We start from the raw sequence: 23,321 nt of genomic DNA on the forward strand, positions 1-23,321 counted from the left end.
TATATATTTTGGAGATTAATCCTTTGTCCGTTGATTCGTTTGCAAATATTTTCTCCCATTCTGAGGGTTCTCTTTTCATCCTGTTTATGGTTTCCTTTGTTGTGCAAAAGCTTTGAAGTTTCATTAGGTCCCATTTGTTTATATTTCCATTTCTCTAGGAGGTGGATCAAAAAGGATCTTGCTGTGATATATGTCATAGAGCGTTCTTCCTATGTTTTCCTCTAAGAGTTTTATAGTGTCCGGTCTTACATTAAGTCTCTAATCCATTTTGAGTTTATTTTTGTGTATGGTGTTAGGGAGTGTTCTAATTTCATTCTTTTACATGTAGCTGTCCAGCTTTCCCAGCACCACGTACTGAAGAGATTGTCTTTTCTCAATTGTATATCCTTGCCTCCTTTGTCATGGGTTAGTTGACCATAGGTGCGTGGGTTTATCTCTGCGCTTTCTATCCTGTTCCACTGATCTATATTTGTTTTTGTGCCAGTACCATATTGTCTTGATTACTGTAGCTTTGTAGTATAGTCTGAAGTCAGGGAGTCTGATTCCTCCAGCTCCATTTTCTTCCCTCAAGACTGTTTCGGCTATTCGGGGTCTTTTGTGTCTCCATACAAATTTTAAGATTTTTTGTTCCAGTTCTGTAAAAAATGCCATTGGTAATTTGATAGAGATTGCACTGAATCTGTAGACTGCTTTGGGTAGTAGAGTCATTTTCACAATATTGATTCTTCCAATCCAAGAACATGGTATATCTCTCCATCTGTTGGTATCATCTTTAATTTCTTTCATCAGTGTCTTATAGTTTTCTGCATACAGGTCTTTTGTCTCCCTAGGTAGGTTTATTCCTAGGTATTTTATTCTTTTTGTTGCAGTGGTAAATGGGAGTGTTTCCTTAATTTCTCTTTCAGATTTTTCATCATTAGTGTATAGGAATGCAAGAGATTTCTGTGCATTAATTTTGTATCCTGCAACTTCAACAAATTCATTGATTAGCTCTAGTAGGTTTCTGGTGGCATCTTTAGGATTCTCTATGTATAGTATCATGTCATCTGCAAACAGTGACAGTTTTACTTCTTCTTTTCCAATTTGGATTCCTTTTATTTCTTTTTCTTCTCTGATTGCCGTGGCTAGGACTTCCAAAACTATGTTGAATAATAGTGGTGAGAGTGGACATCCTTGTCTTGTTACTGATCTTAGAGGAAATGCTTTCCGTTTTTCACCATTGAGAATGATGTTTGCTCTGGATTTGTCATATATGGCCTTTATTATGTTGAGGTAGGTTCCCTCTATGCCCACTTTCTGGAGAGTTTTTATCATAAATGGGTGTTGAATACTGTTAAAAGCTTTTTCTGCATCTATTGAGATGATCATATGGTTTTTATTCTTCAATTTGTTAATATGGTGTATCACACTGATTGATTTGCATATATTGAAGAATCCTTGCATCCCTGGGATAAATCCCACTTGATCATGGTGTATGATGCTTTTAATGTGTTGTTGGATTCTGTTTGCTAGTATTTTGTTGAGGATTTTTGCATCTATATTCATCCGTGATATTGGTGTGTAATTTTCTTTCTTTGTAGTATCTTTGTCTGGTTTTGGTATCAGGGTGATGGTGGCCTCATTGAATGAGTTTGGGAGTGTTCCTTCCTCTGCAATTTTTTGGAAGAGTTTGAGGCAGATGGGTGTTAGCTCTTCTCTAAATGTTTGATAGAATTCACCTGTGAAGCCTCTGGTCCTGGACTTTTGTTTGTTGGAAGATTTTTAATCACAGTTTCAATTTCATTACTTGTGATTGGTCTGTTCATATTTGCTGTTTCTTCCTGGTTCAGTCTTGGAAGGTTATACCTTGCTAAGAATTTGTCCATTTTTTTCAGGTTGTCCATTTTAGTGGCATAGAGTTGCTTGTAGTAGTCTCTTAGGATGCTTTGTATTTCTGCGGTGTCTGTTGTAACTTCTCCTTTTTCATTTCTAATTTTATTGATTTGAGTCCTCTCCCTCTTTTTCTTGATGAGTCTGGCTAATGGTTTATCAATTTTATCTTCTCAAAGAACCAGATTTTAGTTTTATTGATCTTTGCAATTGTTTTCTTTGTTTCTATTTCATTTATTTCTGCTGTGATCTTTATGATGTCTTTCCTTCTACTAACTTTGGATTTTGTTTGTTCTTCTTTCTCTAGTTCCTTTAGGTGTAAAGTTAGATTGTTTATTTGAGATGTTTGTTGTTTCTTGAGGTAGGCTTGTATTGCTATAAACTTCCCTCTTAGAACTGCTTTTGCTGCAACCCATAGGTTTTGGATCGTCGTGTTTTCATTGTCATTTGCCTCTAGGTATTTTTTGATTTCCTCTTTGATTTCTTCAGTGATCTCTTGGTTATTTAGCAACGTAATGTTTAGCCTCCATGTGTTTGCGTTTTTTACGTTTTTCTCCCCTGTAATTGATTTCTAGTCTCATAGTGTTGTGGTCAGAAAAGATGCTTGATATGATTTCAATTTTCTTAAATTTACTGAGGCTTCATTTGTGACCCAAGATGTGATCTATCCTGGAGAATGTTCCATGCGCACTTGAGAAGAAAGTGTAATCTGCTGTTTCTGGATGGAATGTCCTATAAATATCAATTAAATCTATATGATCTATTGTGTCATTTAAAGCTTGTGTTTCCTTACTAATTTTCTGTTTGAATGATTTGTCCATTGGTGTAAGTGAGGTGTTAAAGTCCCCAACTATTATTTTGTTACTGTCGATTTCCTCTTTTATAGCTGTTAGCAGTTGCCTTATGTATTGAGGTGCTCCTATGCTGGGTGCATATATATTTATAATTGTTATATCTTCTTCTTGGATCGATCCCTTGATCATTATGCAGTGTCCTTCCTTGTCTCTTGTAACATTCTTTAAAGTCTATTTTACCTGCTATGAGTATTGCTACTCCAGCTTTCTTTTGATTTCCATTTGCATGGAATATCTTTTTCCATCCCCTCACTTTCAGTCTGTATGTGTCCCTAGGTCTGAAGTGGGTCTCTTGTAGACAGCATAAATATGGGTCTTGTTTTTATATTCATTCAACAAGCCTGTGTCTTTTGGTTGGAGCATTTAATCCATTCACGTTTAAGGTAATTATCGATATGTATGTTCCTATGACCATTTTCTTAATTGTTTTGGGTTTGTTTTTGTAGGTCCTTTTCTTCTCTTGTGTTTCCCAGTTAGAGAAGTTCCTTTAGCATTTGTTGTAGAGCTGGTTTGGTGGTGCTGAATTCTCTTAGTTTTTGCTTGTCTGTAAAGCTTTTGATTTCTCCATCAAATCTGAATGAGATCCTTGCCGGGTATAGTAATCTTGGTTGTAGGTTCTTCCCTTTCATCACTTTAAATATGTCATGCCACTCTCTTCTGGCTTGTAGAGTTTCTGCTGAGAAATCAGCTGTTAACCTTATGGGAGTTCCCTTGCATGTTATTTGTCATTTTTCCCTTGCTGCTTTCAATAATTTTTCTTTGTCTTTAATTTTTGCCACTTTGATTACTATGTGTCTCGGCGTGTTTCTCCTTGGGTTTATCCTGTATGGGACTCTCTGTGCTTCCTGGACATGGGTGGCTACTTCCCTTCCCATGTAAGGGAAGTTTTCGACTATAATCTCTTCAAATATTTTCTCTGGTCCTTTCTCTCTCTCTTCCCCTTCTGGGAACCCTATAATGCAAATGTTGTTTAGTTTAATGTTGTCCCAGAGGTCTCTTAGGCTGTCTTCATTTCTTTTCATTCTTTTTTCTTTATTCTGTTCCACAGTAGTGAATTCCACCATTCTGTCTTCTAGGTCACTTATCCGTTCTTCTGCCTCAGTTATTCTGCTATTGATTCCTTCTACTGTATTTTTCATTTGAGTTATTGTATTGTTCATCTCTGTTTGTTAATTCTTCTAGGTCTTTGTTAAACATTTCTTGCATCTTCTCGATCTTCGCCTCCATTCTTTTTCCGAGGTCCTGGATCATCTTCACTATCATTATTCTGAATTCTTTTTCTGGAAGGTTGCCTATCTCCACTTCATTTAGTTGTTTTTCTGGGGTTTTATCTTGTTCCTTCATCTGGTACCTAGCCCTCTGCGTTTTCATCTTGTCTATCTTTCTGTGAATGTGGTTTTTGTTCCACAGTCTGCAGGACTGTAGTTCTTCTTGCTTCTGCTGTCTGCCCTCTGGTGGATGAAGCTATCTAAGAGGCTTGTGTAAGTTTCCTGATTGGAGGGACTGGTGGTGGGTGGAGCTGGCTGTTGCTCTGGCGGGCAGAGCTCAGTAAAACTTTAATCCACTTGTCTGCTGATGGGTGGGGCTGGGTTCCCTCCCTGTTGGTTGTTTGGCCTGAGGTGACCCAACACTGGAGCCTAGCTGGGCTCTTTGGTGGGGCTAATGGCAGACCCTGGGAGGGCTCACGCCAAGGAGTACTTCCCAGAACTTCTGCTGCCAGTGTCCTTGTCCTCACGGTAAGACACAGCCACCCCCCGCCTCTGCAGGAGACCCTCCAACACTAGCAGGTAGGTCTGGTTCAGTCTCCTATGGGGTCACTGCTCCTTCCCCTGGATCCCGATGCGCACACTAGTTTGTGTGTGCCCTCCAAGAGTGGAGTCTCTGTTTCCCCCAGTCCTGTCTAAGTCCTGTAATCAAATCCCGCTACCCTTCAAGGTCTGATTCTCCAGGAATTCCTCTCCCTGTTGCCAGACCCCCAGGTTGGGAAGCCTGACGTGGGGCTCAGAACCTTCACTCCAGTGGGTGGACTTCTGTGGTATAAGTGTTCTCCAGTTTGTGAGTCACCCACCCAGTAGTTATGGGATTTGCTTTTATTGTGATTGCGCCCCTCCTACCGTCTCACTGTGGCTTCTCCTTTGTCTTTGGATGTGGGGTATCTTTTTTGGTGAGTTCCAGTGTCTTCCTGTCGATGACTGTTCAGCAGTTAGTTGTGATTCTGGTGCTCTCACAAGAGGGAGTGAGAGCATGTCCTTCTACTCTGCCATCTTGAACCAATTTCCAACCTCCGATACTTTTTAATTCCCAAAATAGTTTCTTCAAGATAGATATTATTATTCCATGAGCATTTAGCCACCTGCTGATCCTTTAGAAAGCAGTCTTGGAAAATCTGAGCTTTCTTAATGTTTCACATATTTAAAAATAAAACTTTACAAAGAAAAATAAAATCCTGGAGTTGAATACAAATAGAAACAAAGAAAGCTAATTATATAAGAAATTACAGGGAAAAAAAAATTCAGGTAACTTTGAACATAGTATACAGTAGGTCAGAGTCTCAGGACAAAAAAAAATCTAAAGAAATCTTGAATTTTACTTAGTAGGTTTGTTATTGGTAGAAATAACAGTGTAATTCCAAAGTGATCTTATTTTATTGTAGGATATAGCAAATAATATATTAAGTTGTTGGAAATGAGGGTTCTCCCTGTAGGAAGAGGAAGATACAAATAGGGAATGGAGGAAGAATCCTATGGTGTTGAGTTGGAGCTGGATTATCAGTATGAATACATGATATAAAAAACTTTCAAGATTTCCTAATCTTATCCATTTAAAGGACCTAGAAGCAATGACACCCTAATGGCTCATCTAGTATCTGGATTTTGATATCTAATCACAATTCCCCAGTAAAAATAGGGCTCCTTGGAGAAACAGGTGATTTCAGGTATGGGACAGGGAAACTACAAGGTGACCGTGACACATCTTATTGTACCAGAAAGTAAGAGAGTACTCATATACTGGTAGGGACATGTCAAAAAGATACCAGGAGACAGCTTAAAGGGGCACCCATTGACCAAATTTGAAAACGTTTGAGCATAAAAAAGAACAATGATGATAATGAAAATGGAAGCCCATAGTGATACTCTTTTATATATTTATAAAGAGAGAAAAAACAGCAATTGGTGGATCCAGGTGAAAAGTATGCTGATGTTTATTGTGCTGTTCCTTTTACTTTTCTGTAAGTTTAAAAATTTTCAAAACAAAAAGCAAAAAGTTAGGAGAGCAAACCAAACAAAACAATGAGATCACAGTACAATATGGAAAACGTTAGATAGTTGGATAAACCCAAGGCAGTGATGTGGGAATACAGCAATGTTGAGGTACTACAGGTGGGAATGTGGGCAGGTGCAGCCATTCTGGAGCTCAAGTTAGCTACTACTTGGTCAAATTAAGTACAGGCAGGTACTATGACCCAGCAATTCTGCTCCTGGATATACATCTATATCTACGGGAGGTAATAACTCTTCACCAAAGATTTTCAGCTCTGCACCTACTAGATATATGGTAGGATTACATTTCTCCACCCCCTTGAAAGTCAGCTATGGTCATGTGAAACTTGCTTTGACTAATAAAATGTAAATGGATATGATATGTCCTCTTTCCCTTGCAGTAGTAATCATGAAAACATATGTCAGGATGAAGTTTCCATCAACTTGAAAGACTGAGTGACCTTGATGAGCTAAGTATTCCTGCTGATCTGGGTTGAACATGTAATATGAGTGAAAAATAAATCTAGGCTGTGTTTTTAAAAAATGAACAAACAATATCTAGCTTACAGGATGGCTGTGAGAATTCTTTAAGACAATGCAGGTAAAGTTTCCAGTACACTGACTGACATATTATGTGTTCAGTAAATATATTTTTTTCCTTGCCTTTCTTTCCCCTTTATTCTGCCCATCTGGCAGATATATCCTCACCTGGATCTGCTGGAAGAAATGTGCAATATCTTGATCTGGCTGATTCCCAGAGGCCAGCAACCGACTTTTGTTTTCCATGAATCGCTGCAGCTTACCAGAGAGATGCTCAAACATCTCTGCCTGGGGCAGAAGCTTCTTTAGGGAGCTCTCCTTTTCTTGCTGCTGTAGCCGGAGCTGTTCGAAGCGCTGGCTCACCTCGGCCAGTTTGCCCTGCAGCACTGCGGCCGAGGTGCTGTCTGCTGTCTCCGTGAATCGCGTCACCATCTCACGCGTGGCCTCCAAGCTGCTCTTCTGCCGAGCAATGTCCTGCTTCAATTTCTGTCATCAAGAACACGTCTGTCAGCTCCCAGCTCACTTATTCCAGGATATCTAAGCCACAAACTAATAAGCTTCTAGTAACTACATGCTCACCTCCTCAAGGAGGGTTGGAGGATTGCAACTGAACCTTCAGAATACCATCAATACCCTTAGTTCTCCACCCCATGCCACCAGTGACTTTGCCATCACCACTTTTCCTCAAGCTTACCAATGGTTTGGAAATTGGGTAGACAAACCTTTACATGGATTAGTCAACATTTCTAAGTCTTATTAGATGATTCATGGAAATGAATTCTTTTCCTGATACTTTTTCAAAATGATGTCATTATGGAACATGGCAAATATACCCTTTATGCTAACTCTTAGGGCACAGGTCTCACCATGTTAGTGGCCAGGGCTTCTTGGATGACTCCTGATGACAGCGGTGCCACCTTCTCCTCTTCCAGGTTATGTTCAACTTCACTGATGGACTGCAACAAGCTGTCCAGGCTTTCCTGGACACTCTGAGACTGGGCAATGGCTTTCTGCAGCACAGCAGAGCGCTCTGCCAAGCTACTGGAGAGGCTTTGGAAATGGCTGAGTATGGAATCTGGAAATTCAAGGCCATGAGAAGAGAGAGTGGGGACAATTTTTGTGTTGCACTTGAAAAAGAAAACGTATTTAAATTGTACATGTTAGTTATAATAACAACAGAAATCAAGACAAACAGAAAGAATAAGCCTAAATACATCACTATTTGAACCAAATTCAAGAAGCATTATATATTTAGCACCTACTAAGTGCCAGAAATTGTGCTCGATGCTAGGACTAGAGATTATTACGATAAAGTCCCTGCCTTCTACAAACCTTAAAACTCTAAAAGAGAGCATAGGTAGTGGAAGGCACAGCAACTAACCATAATAATAAAAGCATAAGTGCTATATTGGTACTAGGAGTACTGTACTAGAGAAACCCAAAGGAAGAATGACTCTTTCTTATATTTTACTTCTTCTTGGGGGTCGGGGCGGGGGTGGTGTCAGGACTTTACAAAGGAAGTAACTTCCCGGTTACATCTTGAAGCATGAGCAAGATTTCATCATGCATGGTAAGGACTCAATAAATGTTAGCAGCTAAGCAATAGGAAAAACTTCAGGGGTAAAGTAATGAGGAAATGACTTGGGAAAGGAAAGAAGTCGGGTGTGGCTAGAAGGCGAGTGCCTGGGGAAAAGAGGTTGAAATCAGACCATGAAGGCCTCGCATGGTGTAAGAATAAAGTTCATTAGACGGTGAGCTATTCATGCTTATATCCACCGCCCCTAGCTAGCACCACAGATACTTGTACAACACAATGTGATACGTTACAGAACAGAGGCACATACTAGGAATTAGGGGAACACTCTGGCTATTGCTGCTTCATACCTGTAGTTTCTTGAACACGCTTGTGGTCTGGGGCTGGCTCCCCTTCAATTTCCATGAGGTCATGAGCTACTTTTTGGAGCTTTTCTACAGGTACTTGATGCTCGGCCAATTCCTCCTGCAACTGCTGCTTGTCCATGAAAAAGGACACAAGAAAACCATCACAGTGCATAGTCAAAGCTGGTTCTATGGGTCGAGAGCTACTGAGCAGCTTTATAGAATAATTCTGTTTATCCATAGCCACAGACATCAGAATAAAGTATTTAGGAATCATATGTTGTCCAAGGCATCCCAACCACTGCCTTTAACCTATGCAAGCACCTGCTTTGCTTTGAAACTACTCTAAGCCATGCAGTACAACAGCTTGTGTATTGGCTCACCTTTGTGGTCACGAGCTGCTGTTGCAGGACCCCAGGGTCAGAGGCGACAGTTTCTGAGAGGAGCTTCTCCACATTGGCCTCACAAGCTTTCATCCAGGCCTGCAGGCTTTCGGCACTGCTCTGGAACTGCTGATACTGGCCTAGCAGCAAGTTCAGGTGAGCGCCCAGTCGTGTACACTGTGCCATAAGAAAAAAAAAAAAAAAAAGAAGGGAAAACAGACTTAAGTGGGTCAGGCCAAAGGCAGCAGCTTCCCAGGCACAGTCCAAAGAGGTCTGGCTATGTTACAGGGAACTGACTGTAACTACAGTTAAGGTTAGTGTGGGCCCCCACAGATAGATGGTAGCAACCATTTTCTGTAAGTGGGGTCCTGACTGTTTGATCCATACTATCCACCCCCACTTTATTATATACCTGGGAAGATTTAGTTGTATGACAAGCCACCAAAGAAATATACATCAGGTTGCAGGCAAAGGTGGGGACTGAGAGGTAGAAAACGTGTTCCTTTTGGGGGGTGAAAGATGTTGGCAAAAAGCACAAGACAGGTAAGAAGAACTGACTGGATTCTATATCTTGGGAGCTAAAGGGAGTTCTTTGATAGGGAGGAAGATAAGGATTTACCCTAGATGTTCTGTCCAGGAATAAAGACTGTGTATTTGGTTTAAGTCTCCCTGTGCTCTGTCTCTTGGGAGGCCATGGCTGCTGGTCAGGACACAGGGAGGTGAGCACTTCCACCTTCACCACTGCAGTTAGACATACCCCTGGATATTGCTCAGATCAGGCATGAGCCCCTGGGCCTCTATATTTTGCAATTTTTCAGAACTCATAAACACTCATAACTCATTCTACCCATGGTCAATCTACAAATCAGCTTGTTCACTGTGTCTGAGGTTCTTACTGTAAGCCCCAGAAACCACCCACAGTTGTGTGAGGGCTGCCATGACTGTTTCACCAGGGGCTGCCAGGAACCTCTCCTCTACCTTTGAATGGAGAGCACTGTATCTTTCTGCTGCATCCTTCAGCTTGTCCTTCACTAAGGTTCCAGCTGCTGATGGTTCTTTGCCTTCCTCAAGGCCATTTTCTGTGTCCAAGACTTTCTGTCCTGAGATAGTCACAAATCTCAAGTCTCCTTTGTGGGAAATTACGTCCTCTGAGAAGCTCCCCTGTCGCTTTAGTAGGGCGGGAAGGGCCTCGGGGCTGCTGTCTCGCTTGTGCATGTTCTCCAGCTCTTTCTCAGACCGTTCCAGCCAGTTTTCAAACTCTCGATGATCCTGCAGAAACTTCTGCAGCTCATCCCGTAGTGTCTGCACCCGCTTCAGTTCTGCCTCTGACTGGGCCAGGGAAGTCACATACTGCCCCTTTAGTTCTCCGAGCTTTTCTTGCAGCATCTGCTGCTCCTCGGGTGTGAGATTGTGGCCATGCTGGTCCAGGAACGTCTGAGCAGACTGGGTGGCCAGGATGAAATTTTGCTGCTGAGACAGCAATTCTTGGTGACGAGCCTGGCAAAAATCCCCCCAAACAAAGGACAATCAGTAGGGACACCACAATAACTTGTTTATGTCTACAGCTAGAAGTAGGGAGAGATCTCAATAGGTCACTTTTCCAGCTGCTCAGAAATCATCAATATCTCTCACTCTCTATGCATTATGCCATCTGCTAATCCCAGATGAACTGACTCATCTAGGATCTGCAAGTTTTCATGTATTATCTCATAATACTCGTGCCACCATCTGCAGTGTAGGCCGACCATGTAATTCCCATATCAAGGATGGGATAAGTGAATACCAAAAAGGTATTGTATGTCTTGACTAAGGTCATGCAGATAGTTAAGGGACAAATTGTGACTTGAACCTGACTCTCTTCACTAAACTACCCAAGATCTAAGAGAAGGTACAAATGGCCAACTAAAACTACCCACACTGATGGAAGGAGACAGTAAGCTGGATAAGTCATACATATGACAGCATAAAACCTGCAAATGCTAAGCTGTGAAATATGTCAATCACATATCCTTGAAGACTGTCCCTACTAGAAAAAATGTTGGAAAATTAATTCTTTAAATAAACAATATGTATATTAGTGAGAATAAACTGTATTTCTGGATAGTATAGGTAATCTGTACGTTTTATTTGTATGTGTTATGTCTATGTACAGACATGTAGACCTTTTTTCTGTTTCAGTGGAACATAAGTTCTTTTAGGACAGTTGTGGTTGCTTGGTTTTGTTCCTAAAATGTTCTTCCTGAGTCTAACAGAAGTCACCGGGAGCTCAGTAAGTGTTCTTAACTATCTATACTGTTTATGCAACTCCCTAGAGAAGGACAACAGCAACCTGATAGCTTCAGCTTCCGACGTCATCTCAGCGAAGCTGGGGTGACAAATATATCCTGCTCAAAGAGACAGTAAGGGGCAGTACTACAGCTTGTCTGTATACTGCCCAGATGTCCCCACTCTCATCCACCCACAGGTAAGACAGTGTCCTTCCTAGATGGAGCTGCCAGCAAGCAGTATCAGGAAGCCCCTGTGACAGCAGGACCATTTCTGCTCTGTGCCAAGACTGCCATGGCTTTAGGGTGCACACTACAATGGATCTTCCAAGCACAGAAGTAGCATGCAAGAGGCAGAAATCCTATGAATACAAAATAAGGCAATGGCCCACACAGGCTGTTCAACAGAAGCATTTCAGCTAAACCAATTTTGTATGCTATAAAGGTATCACTAACATATGTGATCCGTGTGTTTTCTAAGTTCCCTAAATATGTAATAGTCTTTCAATCATGTAATACAATATGCCTGCATATGTCAGTTAATGTCTTGGAGATGGTGGATCTGGCTGGTTCACTGGTTTATCTCCAATACCTGTCATGCATCAGGCCCTCAATATTTGCTGAATGAATAGATGAGTAGAGATGAGTAAGAAATAGTTTCCTGAGGGCAGCAGGGAACTATTAAAAGGGTTAAGCAGGGACACAGCATCTTAAAAAGATCACTTAGTAGTGTGGGAATGGATTGGAGGGTAAAAGCCAAGAGGCAAGGAGACCAGTTGAAGTTACTATAACACAAGTGAGAGCTGATAGTAGTCTGAACTGCAATAATATCTCGATGGAGATAAAAACATGTGGATGACTTTAAAAGAGCTATAAGAAGCGTGGGATTTGATGACTGATTCAATATGGGAGAGTGAGGGAAGGAAAGGAATCTAGGATGATGTTTAGTCCAGGCAAGTAAGTGGGAATATAGGAAGGAGAACATGTTCAATGGGGGAGGGGTATTTTAGAAAATAGGAGGTCTATTTCTCAGGTTGAGGTGCTTGTGGTTCCAAGTTGCAAATAGGCAGATGGATTTATACACTGGTTTGAAGCTCAGGGCAGGCATCTGGGCTGGAGACAAATATATACATGGAAACCACTAGTACAAATGGGAAGTGAAGTGTCATGGGTGGATGAGATTACCCAAGGAAAATATATTCTGAAGACGAGAAGAGGCCTAGGCTACAACCTGGAAGCATATCAGTATTTCAAAAGCTGACCAGAGGAAAGGGAGGAGGATTATCAGGGCAGATAGTGCTATGGAAACAAGGGAGAAACTATTTCAAGGCGAGTGGTCAAGACTGTCAAGGCTGCTGAGAAATCAAAGATATGAACTGAGAAGTGCTCACTGGATTTAGGGCAGGAGGTTATGGTGACTTGCCCAGGGCAGCACAGATTCACCCAGCATTGTAAGAACAAGCTAACATGCTCACCTTCAACTTCTCACATTGCTTGCCCAGCGTCTCTGGGGCTTGGTTCACCCCCATGTGACCATCAGTGGTATCCAAGGCTCCTTTCTCCAGGTTATCTCCTGAGAGCTGCTCCATCTGTCCACCCAATGATCCCACTGAAGTCAGCCAATCCAAGAGAGCATCGATCTTACTCCTGTTCTCTTCCAGTTCCTTTGCTGCTTTACTCTGAAAGCCACAGGGGGAGTCTAGTGAGAAGGCCTTAGATACTCAGCTATCAACCAAAGGTTAAGTAAAAGGGAAGACATTTAGGCTTAAAAAAAAAAAAAAAAAAAAGAAGAGGCCCTAAGGCTGGGTATAAACAGTCTTTGCACCCACAAAGAAAAATAAGCATCTTCTAAATCTGTTGAAAAATAATTATTTAAAACAATCCCTAAATTTGATCTATATCTCACTGCTTTTAATAAAGGAGCAGGAGGGCGGCAAATCCCAGGATTTGAAAGGGCTTTAAGAGATGATTTAGTCCTGGCACCTCCAAGCTTTATGGAATCCTTTCTAAGTACGCAGAAGTTATACACTGCCTTGGTAGGATAAAAAATAGCACAGTCACACTCAATTACCTGTCTGTTTTTCCTTAAGGAAAATGCAGACTACTCCCAGCATTTTCTCTGCCAAGTAGAGCACTGAATTCTGAAACTTGTCTCTCAAATTCTACTTTCTGACTCTTCAAGTACTTTAATAAAACAGGTTATGTCAAGTGATATATTCATGTATTTCAGAATTCATCTTCAGGTAACTTACTTCTCTTTCCACATTCTCTACCTCCCTCATTAGTGTACAAGTTCACAGTCAGAAAAAGAACTTTGATTCAATAAGCCAGTGCTGAGTGGGGTGCAGAAGACCATGAGACTTTACCTTCTTTTAGGTTTATCCCAGTGCCATGACTTCCCACTGAAACTATAGTGGCAGCTTGAGGATAGCTTGTGGCCCATTAAGACTGCCCAGGTATTTTCATTAGTACCCTTGGATCACCAGTCCAGATTCATGTTAGAAATATGCCATTTGCTTTTTCCCCAAGGATGATGATGATGATGATGATGATGATGGTGATGATTTGGAATATGAACTTACTACCAACTACTCCTAACTTAAAGTCCTTCAGGATGTTTCTTATAAAAACAAATATTGACTCACAGATCTGCTCCTCAATTAACCCTTTTTTGTGATTCTATGCTCTCTGTAAAGCAGTTTCCCTTCATTACCTTTTATTTGTGTAGGTACCAAAATTTTCTTTTTTGAAAAACACCAAGCATCATAGCAGTCTGGTTACCTTTTCACTCTCCTGCTGTAAGGCTGAGGTCACCACTTCCTCTAGCTCCTTCTGGGCCAGCTTCATCCTTTCCTGGAGAGCCTCATACTGTTCCTTAGCCTGATGAAGTTTTTCCCGGAGAGCTGTCAACTCATGGGGGCTCAGCTTAGTTTGGTTCTCTTCCAGGAACCCTTCAGCGTCTTTGACAACACTGGCAAATGAGGTGGCATGATTCTGAATGTCATCCTGTAAATCCTTAACACATGAAAACAGGATGGCAGAGGCTTCAACTTTAGAACTTCTAAGACCTCTCAACAGCATGAAGATGAATGACTAGGATGACATTGTCTGCAATTGACGTATGTCCCTGAGTATAATTTGCTTAAGGTTTATGCCTAAACCAATGGAGATAATAAAATTTTAAATGCTTTTTAATTAAGAAACTTTTTTAATATTTAATTTTCTAAGTAAAATTTAAATTTAAATTTCTAAGAAGATATTTAGTGAAGACAAAAAAGGAGACTGCCCATAAACATGATTTTTATTCTGCAATGAGTTATCCTCAAAGAGATCATTCTTCTATAAAGAAGAGTTGACAACAGGATTCTAGCGGAGTTGAGGCCTGGTTGGTCCTTTATAACTCTCTTGGTTATCACTCCTTAATCCTAATGTAGCCTATAAGGCCCAGAGGGATCTGGGTCCTACCCTCCAGACTCATCATTCACTAATCTTCCTTTTTTTCTTCACAGTCCAATTGAACTAGCTTTCTTTCAGCTCTTGAATACATTGTGCTCGACCCCATTCCCACCTCCAGACTGATGTACAGGCCTCTGCCTGGCAATTTTCTTCTTCCTCCCACACCTTCATGCATCAACCCCTACGTACCCTCTGTTTCTCAGTTTAAGTGATACTTCTTTAAGGTAATCTTGATATCCAAGTCAAGATTGGGTCTCTCTGTTATATGTTCTCATGTAACTTTTCCTTTATAGATATAATACTGAATAAATCATATGTTCATTTTTGTGATTATTTGTGCAATGTCTGTCTCTTCCACTACACTGTAAGCTTCATGAGGGCAGGGACGTTTACCATTATGTTATTGGCACTAAGCACTGTGCCTGGCACATAGCAAGCCTTTATAAATACTTGAAGGAATGAAAAAAATGAGTTAGCTCTTACTGACCTTCAAGTCACTTTGGTTCTTCTGCAAAGCAGAGAGATCCTGCTGGGTGGCTCTACCTTGATGGCCAGCCAATGCTCTTTCTGCCTGTCCTACCCAGTTGCAAAGATCCTCCAGTTTCTGGTGACAGGTATTTTGTTGTTTCTGCAGGGTCTAATTAAAATGCAAAGGGGCCAAGAGACAATTAATGATTCTCATTTTATAAATACAAGATAACTCTCTGAAATGTAAAATAGGAAGGTTATATCTCAAGGATGGAAAAGTTGGTGGGAGACTAGAGGAGGAAAAGGCACAGAAATCATATTCAGAAAGCTCCCCTCAATTGGATCGTCTGTTAATCTTGGGCTATGGTCGGGATTATAATCAGGGGTGATTTGGCGTGAGAATGCTCCCAGGTTTTGGTCTGGAAGCTCCTTTGCCAGACTGCTGTTATTATCCTTGGAAATGGAGAACAGAGAGCCCAGATGCTTAAAATCCACAGATGATATTGGTGGTAATAATAAATTAGCGGTTCTGATCAATTCTACTGGAACTGGATGATACACTATATGTTAAGTCATAATATGGAAAATTAGAAGGACTAGACTAGGAGTAAAAATCAAGAAACTGGATAATTTATAAGCTAATTGAGTTTCTTAGTAATTGAGCTGATTTTATATAAATCAAATGTCTCACAAATGCAGACACCCATTAAATGGAATGATTACATGCCAGGCATGAAGGGCTTGGCTATTTTGAGGAGAAGGGAACTGCCCCAGAATAGCAACGGGCTCAGTCCTTCAGGTGTCTATACCATTACCCAAGAGAAAAGCCAGCCCAAGGGGAGGAGGGAGTACACTTCTGTGCCCGATCCTTTCTCCAGACCTCTCAGTCGCATGACACTGAAGCACCTGATTGAGCAATTGAGCATGATGTGTTCTCCTGACCATCCTTCTAGAACCATCTTCCACCAGTGTCTACCTTCTGATGGTGTTTTAGTCACCTGCACTTACAAACAGGTGCCCAAATTGGCCCTCTCTCCCCCTCTTTAGGACAAATAGAAGGGCTCTGGAAGAGAACTCCTAAGAGTTCTTCAGCTGTAAAACAGGATCTTCATGGGTTAGGATGGGTGCAGACTGAATCTGAAAAAAGCAAAGCAAACAAGTTAACACACAGACGTACACATGCATTCAGGGCAAATATAGAGAGAAGCAGAGCATTTCTGACAATAACAAGGTTAATAAACATTGTGGAATTAATTACACGCTTAGAGAGAATGTTCACATGCAACTGTATCACCTTCTGCAGCTCAGGAGCCTATCCTGGATGTGGGCTGTGTCTTAAGGTGGCCCAGACCAATGCTATTTCGTTAATTATCCATAAGCTACACCAGGCTATATAAATTCCCAAGTGAGGACACTGCAAATTTCCAGATATGGAAGGTAACCTAACATATTTCATTAGTATTTTACTTCAAATTCAATACAGTTGAAACAACTAAGCAGTAATAAGGGACATAGAGACTTGACTTTAAGCCTTTAATATCCTTTAAGCCTGACTCAAAAGCTCAATTCTACTTTGCACAATATTTAATAAAAGAGACCCTGAGACAGTTTTGCTGGTGACAAGGACAATTCTAGTATCATCTTGCTGAATTCCAACTTATTATTCAAACAGCAGAAATGGCATAAGCATCATTCTTGGTATTATAAGGTTATGATGTTACCATTAATGCAATTATGTTGAGTCCTGCAAGAAGAGGCTTGTGATAGAAGGTGGTGAGATGATTAGTTGCTTCCCCCCACCCCCCAAAATGTATCAAGAGTGCTTCTACACACAGTTTTCCAATAACTGAATAAGCACTGGGCACAACAGTGTAAAGAACGGTGCTAGAAAATAATAATTTCAAATGTGCTAAAAAATTAATATGATTCTGATAAAAATCTTTTTGTCAGCTGTTTGAAGGTGGTCAAGGAATCTTACTGTTAATCATTTGAAAAGCCCCAGAATAAAACTGATTTCAGGACCATTCCTAACAGTCCTCAAGAGAATGCTGAGGGAGAGAGTAGGAGAAATAAGGGCTAGGGATAAAATTTTCATTTGAAAGTCAGAGACAATGAGACACAGTGACAGTAGAGTCTCACTAAAAAGAAAACACTTGCACATGCATACACATGTAAACACACATATTCTCTCACACACACACACACACATAAAACCAAAAACACGGCAAGAAAAACAGTCAGAACAGCTGCCTCCTGGACCAGTACCAAACTGGCCTGAACCAATCAAAACTGGTAAACGCAGGCTCCTGGAATCATGACAAACGGAGTCTGGCCAGAAAACCCAAAGATAGAGGACATCCCAGAGACCAACTGAGCCCAGCTTCTGGTTCAGCCTGACCTTAAGCCGGGCTGCCTGCTCCATCTGTTGAAGACGGCCCTGCAAGGCATCCACCTGGGCTGTGGTCCGTTCCACAAGGTCCTGGAAGGACCTCTGCAGTTCATTCAGAAGCCTTAGCATCTGTCGGTTCTGCTGAGGAGGCAAGTCCTGGGCGTGCTCAGAGATAAAGAACTGAACATCAAAGGCAAGTGCATCCAGCTGAGATTTCCTCTCAGCCATGGGCTGTTTCAAATCCTAAGGTAAGTGGGGAAAGGAAAAAAAAGAAAAAAGAAAAGAAACTTCTTATTCTCTATAGAAGCAGAAGCTGTTGGTTCTAATCAAAGAATCAACATGATCAAACAGAGGTTAATTTCTTGCATTTTTATAACTGACACTGATAATTTCTAGGGCCAAACCGAAGTCTCTCTCACTTCTGGCCTCTCCAAACCCCTCGCATGTTACAGTTAGGTTTCCTTTACTAGCCCTTGATTTCTAAATGCATTAAGCTTTCAATTATTTATAATACCAGAATTACAGTACAGCTAATCCCAGGTGTCTGTGAAAAAATGTATTTTTTTAAGTTTTGGAAAGTATAACATGAATTTTTGGTCTGAGATATATCTGTCTAATTGTATTTCCTTAGATTCAAATACCTATTTGTATTTGTCTAGCCCTGAGTACCTGGTAGGCCAGAAGTGAGAAAATATTCAATTTATTTTTGGTTCACTGAAATTTGCCTTTAGAGTAAATAATGTTGCTTACATATTTTAAAACTGTAAAGGATTACAGTCAGACTTTCTTATATAATAGTTATATTGCTTCTTTAAAGCAGTAGAAAACTGCCTAAACACTAGAATTTATCTGTTTTCAGACAATTAAAAAGCATGCAATTTTCCCACAAACATTTAGTGATCATCAACTATGTTATACTGGATGCAATAAAGAACATAAAAACAAGTAAGATATCTACCCGTCTATCACTTTGAAATTGAGCGTAGTCAGCAATCTTGAAAAGCAGGCTGGGAGGAGGGCTTCTTGGATATTTATCACAAGACTATATACTTCCTTCATGTGTGAACACATGGATTTGGGAAACTGTCACTAGGAAAATGAGGCTTAGGCTGTGGCTCTCTTTCTATAACAGAATTTGTGTAAGTTATAACTAGGCAAGGATCCCAATGCATGAGATGCTCTGTTTTCATATCTCGTACTGTATCTTAGAAATTTTTCTCACCCTTGCTTCTTTTAGTACTCTGCCCGTGAACAGATAAAGTCTGCTAGTCACTCCTCCAATGGTATATTTGGATAAAAGGCTATGAAAGAAGAAGGCAGGCCAACTCTTGCAAGATAAAGAGGGACGAGGTTGCATACAAGGAAGCCTGACCACAGACAACATTTAGGTCTGTGTCCCCTAAGATTGGGGAAAATGAAGAGGATGGAATAGGAGGGAACATCTCTAGTTCTGCTCTGACTTTAGAAAGAGTTTTAGGAGAGGAATATCTATAGCAGAGCGTGGATAAACCAATGTGAGTATTATCTGATATTACCTTAAGTATAACCAAAAGAAACAACAATGTTGGAGGTGGGGATGGGGGGAGAATCCTCGGCTCATATGTATCTCAGAATCTTTAACTTTCTCTCACTGACTTATAAAAAGAATCAAGTAACTTGTAGTTTAAAAAGAAGAAAACCATCTCTCGAGATCAGAGGTCAGCAGTCTACAGTCCCCGAGCCAAATCTGCCTGACACCTGTTTTTGTAAATAAAGTTTTATGGTAACATGTCCACAACCATTTGTTTATGTACTGTCTATGGCTGCTTTCATGTTTCAACAGCAGAACTGAATGGCTGCCACAGAAACAGGTCACCTGCAAGGCCTAAAATATTTACTATCTAACTCTTTATAGAAAAAGTTTGCAAACCCATGCTCTAGATCACTGATCAAAGCTGGTGTGTGACAGGAAAACACAGGCAGAACACTCTATGACATAAATCACAGCAAGATCCTTTTTGACCCACCTCCTAGAGAAATGGAAATAAAAACAAAAATAAACAAATGGGACCTAATGAAACTTAAAAGCTTTTGCACAGCAAAGGAAACCATAAACAAGATGAAAAGACAACCCTCAGAATGGGAGAAAATATTTGCAAACGAAGCAACTGACAAAGGATTAATCTCCAAAATATACAGCTCATGCAGCTCAATATCAAAAAAACAAACAACCCAATCCAAAAATGGGCAGAAGACTTAACTAAATAGACATTTCTCCATGGAAGATATACAGATTGCCAACAAACACATGAAAGAATGCTCAACATTACTAATCATTAGAAAAATGCCAATCAAAACTACAATGAGGTATCACCTCACACCAGTCAGAATGGCCATCATCAAAAATTCTACAAACAATAAATGCTGGAGAGGGTATGGAGAAAAGGGAACACTCTTGCACTGTTGGTGGGAATGTAAATTGATACAGCCACTATGGAGAACAGTATGGAGGTTCCTTAAAAAACTAAAAATAGAACTACCATATGACCCAGCAATCCCACTACTGGGCATATACCCTGAGAAAACCATAATTCAAAAAGAGTCATGTACCACAATGTTCATTGCAGCACTATTTACAACAGCCAAGACACGGAAGCAACCTAAGTGTCCATCGACAGATGAATGGATAAAGAAGGTGTGGCACATATATACAATGGAATATTACTCAGCCATAAAAAGAAACAAAATAGAACTATTTGTAGTGAGGTGGATGAACCTAGAGTCTGTCATACAGAGTGAAGTAAGTCAGGAAGAGAAAAACAAATACTGTATGCTAACACATATATATGGAATCTTAAAAAAACAAAAAAATGGTTCTGAAGAACCTAGGGGCAGGACAGGAATAAAGACGCAGATGTAGAGAATGGATTTGAGGACACGGGGAGGGGGAAGGGTAAGCTGAGATGAAGTGAGAGAGTGACATGGACATATATACACTACCAAATGTAAAATAGATAGCTAGTGGGAAGCAGCTGCATAGTACAGGGAGACCAGCACAGTGCTTTGTGACCACCTAGAGGGGTGGGATAGGGAGGGTGGGAGGGAGACGCAAGAGGGAGGGGATATGGGGATATATGTATACGTGTAGCTGATTCACTTTGTTATACAGCAGAAACTAACACAACAATGTAAAGCAATTATACTCCAATAAAGATGTTAAAAAATAATAATAATAATAATTTTTAAAATACTGGTGTGTGTGCACCAAGGGGGGAAAGCAGGGGGTGGGGGTGGGATGAATTGGGAGATTGGGATTGACAAATATACACTAATAAGTATAAAATAGATAACTAATAAGAACCTGCTGTATAAAAAAAATTAAATAAAATTCAAAAAATAAAAAGCAAAAAAAAAGAAAGTCTAGAATCATTAAAAAAAAACAACAACTGGTGTGTCCGCATAGGATTAGATCTTGGGCAAAATAGAAAAAAGGGATACTAGATGCTCAGTTATAAAGAGAAGATGAAGTTGGATAATCTTATAGGCCATTCCACAGATTCTCAGTACAGCTGAAAGGAAAAATAATCATAATCACTGAAGAAGCTCCAGAGGTATGATAACCTAAAAAACTAAACGTAGCTGACTTTATTTCTCAAATGGAAAGTTAGACTTTCTAAGAAAGGCAAGTACAGATACCAGTTTGCCTAGCAGAGAAATAAAATTGATACAACTCAAAAGGACAAATAAAACATGCTTGAGAACTGGTGGACTGCTTACCTCATACTGTTGGAGATAGTGATTCAGGCTGTTGACGGTATCTGTTTCATTGACATGCTCCTTGTTGTTCAGAATAAGATGGGTATTGCCAACCCAGGCTCTCAGATCTTGAAGTCTGCCTTCTAGCTGTTCATACCGATTTAAAACTCTAGTCTAAGAAATAAATGGCAAATTAGATGATAAAACTCTCCAAGCCTACCCAGAGTTTGTGAGCCTTTGTGAATAAAAACAAGAAGCTACCTTTTTTACTTCTGCAGCATTCTGGAGGTGGAGTAGTCTGGAACCCCAGGTGTCACTCACAGAGCTGAGGGACTTTTGAAGATTCTTGGCATCTTTTTCTAGAGCCTTCAACAGTTGAGCCGGGACTTCCTGAGGCTGGCTGATGATAATCTGATTCACACATTCCAATTCCTGACTCACCACCGTGGACAGATCCTTTAGCTCCCTGTCTACTACCTGAGGGCATAAAGTGGAGTTACCTCCAAAATCAAGACTAGAAATCTTGCTGTCTAGGAATAAGCTGTGAACATATTTTTCTGTCACCTCAGGCCTACACAGGCTTTACGGTTTATAAAATGTTTTTATAGACATTCACTAGTTTATTTGGTTCTCACAATAACTCTTGAAGTAGGCAGAGTAGATATTATTATCCTGGATTAACAGGAGAGATTCCTCAGTGCTTAAAAATGTGAATTTGTTTTCCCCTGAGGTTGCCCAGCTGATAAGCAAGAGAGCCAAGACTTGGATTCAGGTTTTCTGACTCAGTGCAATGCTCCTTGCACTACAACTTGCTGCCTCTCCAAGAGTGTCATTATGCTTTAAATAATGTTATGCAATATAAGTCAATCAAAGGACGAGTCTTCCACTCCAAAGTCCAAGGGAGCAGAACCAATGAACATAAAAATATCCCAAGCCAGCTTTCCCACTCAGCTACTCCTCAATATTCTGCTCCTCAGTAGAGAAGCCAGAAACAAGCTGGGGAAGAGCTCGGTAGTTCTTCTGGGCATCATCCTCATTTCCCCTTCAGCCCCACTGCCCAAGGCCATACTCTAGATACTGAGAGAGCTGGTAAACCTCTACAATCTCTGTCCTCATCGTGACTCCAATCCTGTGACAACTCTCAGCCTCCAGTTTCAGTCAAAGAGCTATTCCTCCTCCCGCTCAAGGCTGTCTAAGTCTATGCCTTTCCATGTCCTCAGGGACCTCATTCCACGAGTCAGCACTTCCTCTCTCCTCTAACTTCAAATTCTCCTTTTCTATTGGTTCTTTCTCCTCAGCCTAAAAATTCACTCAAAACATTCCTCTTTTAGTCCATCTCCTCTAGCTAATGTTCTACCTCTCTTTCCTTGCCTGCACTATCAAGCTTCTGGAAAGAATGACATACATTAATTGTCCGTACCGTCCAACCTCCCGTTTATTCTCAATGCAACCTAGTTTATATCCCATGACTCCACTGTAACTGTTCTTATCAAGGTCCCCAGCGACTCTCAGGCACTAAACCCCCTTTTAGTCCTCACTGTACTCAGTCTCCCTACTGTATTTAACACTGCCGACTACTCCTCCCTTGAGTCTCTTCTGCTTTGGCTTCTGTGAGACTAGTACTCCCTGGTGTTCTTCACAGATCTCTAGTTACACTTTTCCAATCTATTTTTTGTCCATTAAATGGTAGTGTTTTTGAACACGTTTTTCTTCCTGAATAGTCTTTATTTTCTCCACGCCGATGGGCCTGGAGGAAGTCTCTGGGAACCTACCTTGGCCTGACACAGCAGATCCTGTAGCTCTGCCAGGTTTAGCTCTAGAGGTTGAATTTGTTTGGTCCTCATTTCAATGTCTCGTAATACAGACAGATAGGATACCAACTTCTCATCATGTTCTAGGCAGAGCTGCCGGTTAAATACATTCTGTGGAGCCAAAAAGAAAACTCACTCAAATCTGACATACTCCTTTAAGTCTGCTTTTTAAGCAGTCAGGGTCTTAGAATAGAATAGAAATTTTTACTACACATTGGATGGAATGAAATAAAATATGTTATTTTGTCTAAATTGTCGCAAATCAATAGACAAAAAAGTGATTTTATTAAATTTCCTCAGGGAGCAGAAGCTCAAAATTATCAATCTATAAGCATCATTTTAGCAAAACTTCCAAAACCTATTCTGACTTCAGGTACCATAGCCTCAGTATTTTAAATTAGCTTCAACGTTAGT

At 40.6% G+C, this 23,321-nt stretch overlaps 1 protein-coding gene across 8 annotated transcripts in view; it reads right to left on the reverse strand.

Annotated features, from left to right (window-relative positions):
* Positions 1–23,321, reverse strand: part of MACF1 (microtubule actin crosslinking factor 1) — a 339,529-nt gene that overhangs the window by 100,883 nt on the left and 215,325 nt on the right. For 6 of the 8 annotated variants that reach the window (XM_061184457.1, XM_061184454.1, XM_061184455.1 and 3 more), the window contains exons 37-48: positions 22,865–23,018; positions 21,358–21,569; positions 21,118–21,270; positions 17,371–17,604; positions 14,992–15,141; positions 13,830–14,063; positions 12,524–12,727; positions 9,763–10,281; positions 8,785–8,961; positions 8,408–8,531; positions 7,390–7,598; positions 6,692–7,009 (exon numbers count right to left, since the gene is read on the reverse strand). In XM_061184457.1, the coding sequence (XP_061040440.1) occupies positions 6,692–7,009; positions 7,390–7,598; positions 8,408–8,531; positions 8,785–8,961; positions 9,763–10,281; positions 12,524–12,727; positions 13,830–14,063; positions 14,992–15,141; positions 17,371–17,604; positions 21,118–21,270; positions 21,358–21,569; positions 22,865–23,018 (2,688 nt within the window). The remainder of the gene's footprint in view (positions 1–6,691; positions 7,010–7,389; positions 7,599–8,407; positions 8,532–8,784; positions 8,962–9,762; positions 10,282–12,523; positions 12,728–13,829; positions 14,064–14,991; positions 15,142–17,370; positions 17,605–21,117; positions 21,271–21,357; positions 21,570–22,864; positions 23,019–23,321) is intronic. The other 2 variants (XM_061184460.1, XM_061184459.1) reach the window with 1 other exon arrangement.

The sequence above is a fragment of the Eubalaena glacialis genome, chromosome 3 (assembly GCF_028564815.1).
Source record: "Eubalaena glacialis isolate mEubGla1 chromosome 3, mEubGla1.1.hap2.+ XY, whole genome shotgun sequence".
NCBI classification, from domain to species: Eukaryota; Metazoa; Chordata; class Mammalia; order Artiodactyla; family Balaenidae; genus Eubalaena; species Eubalaena glacialis.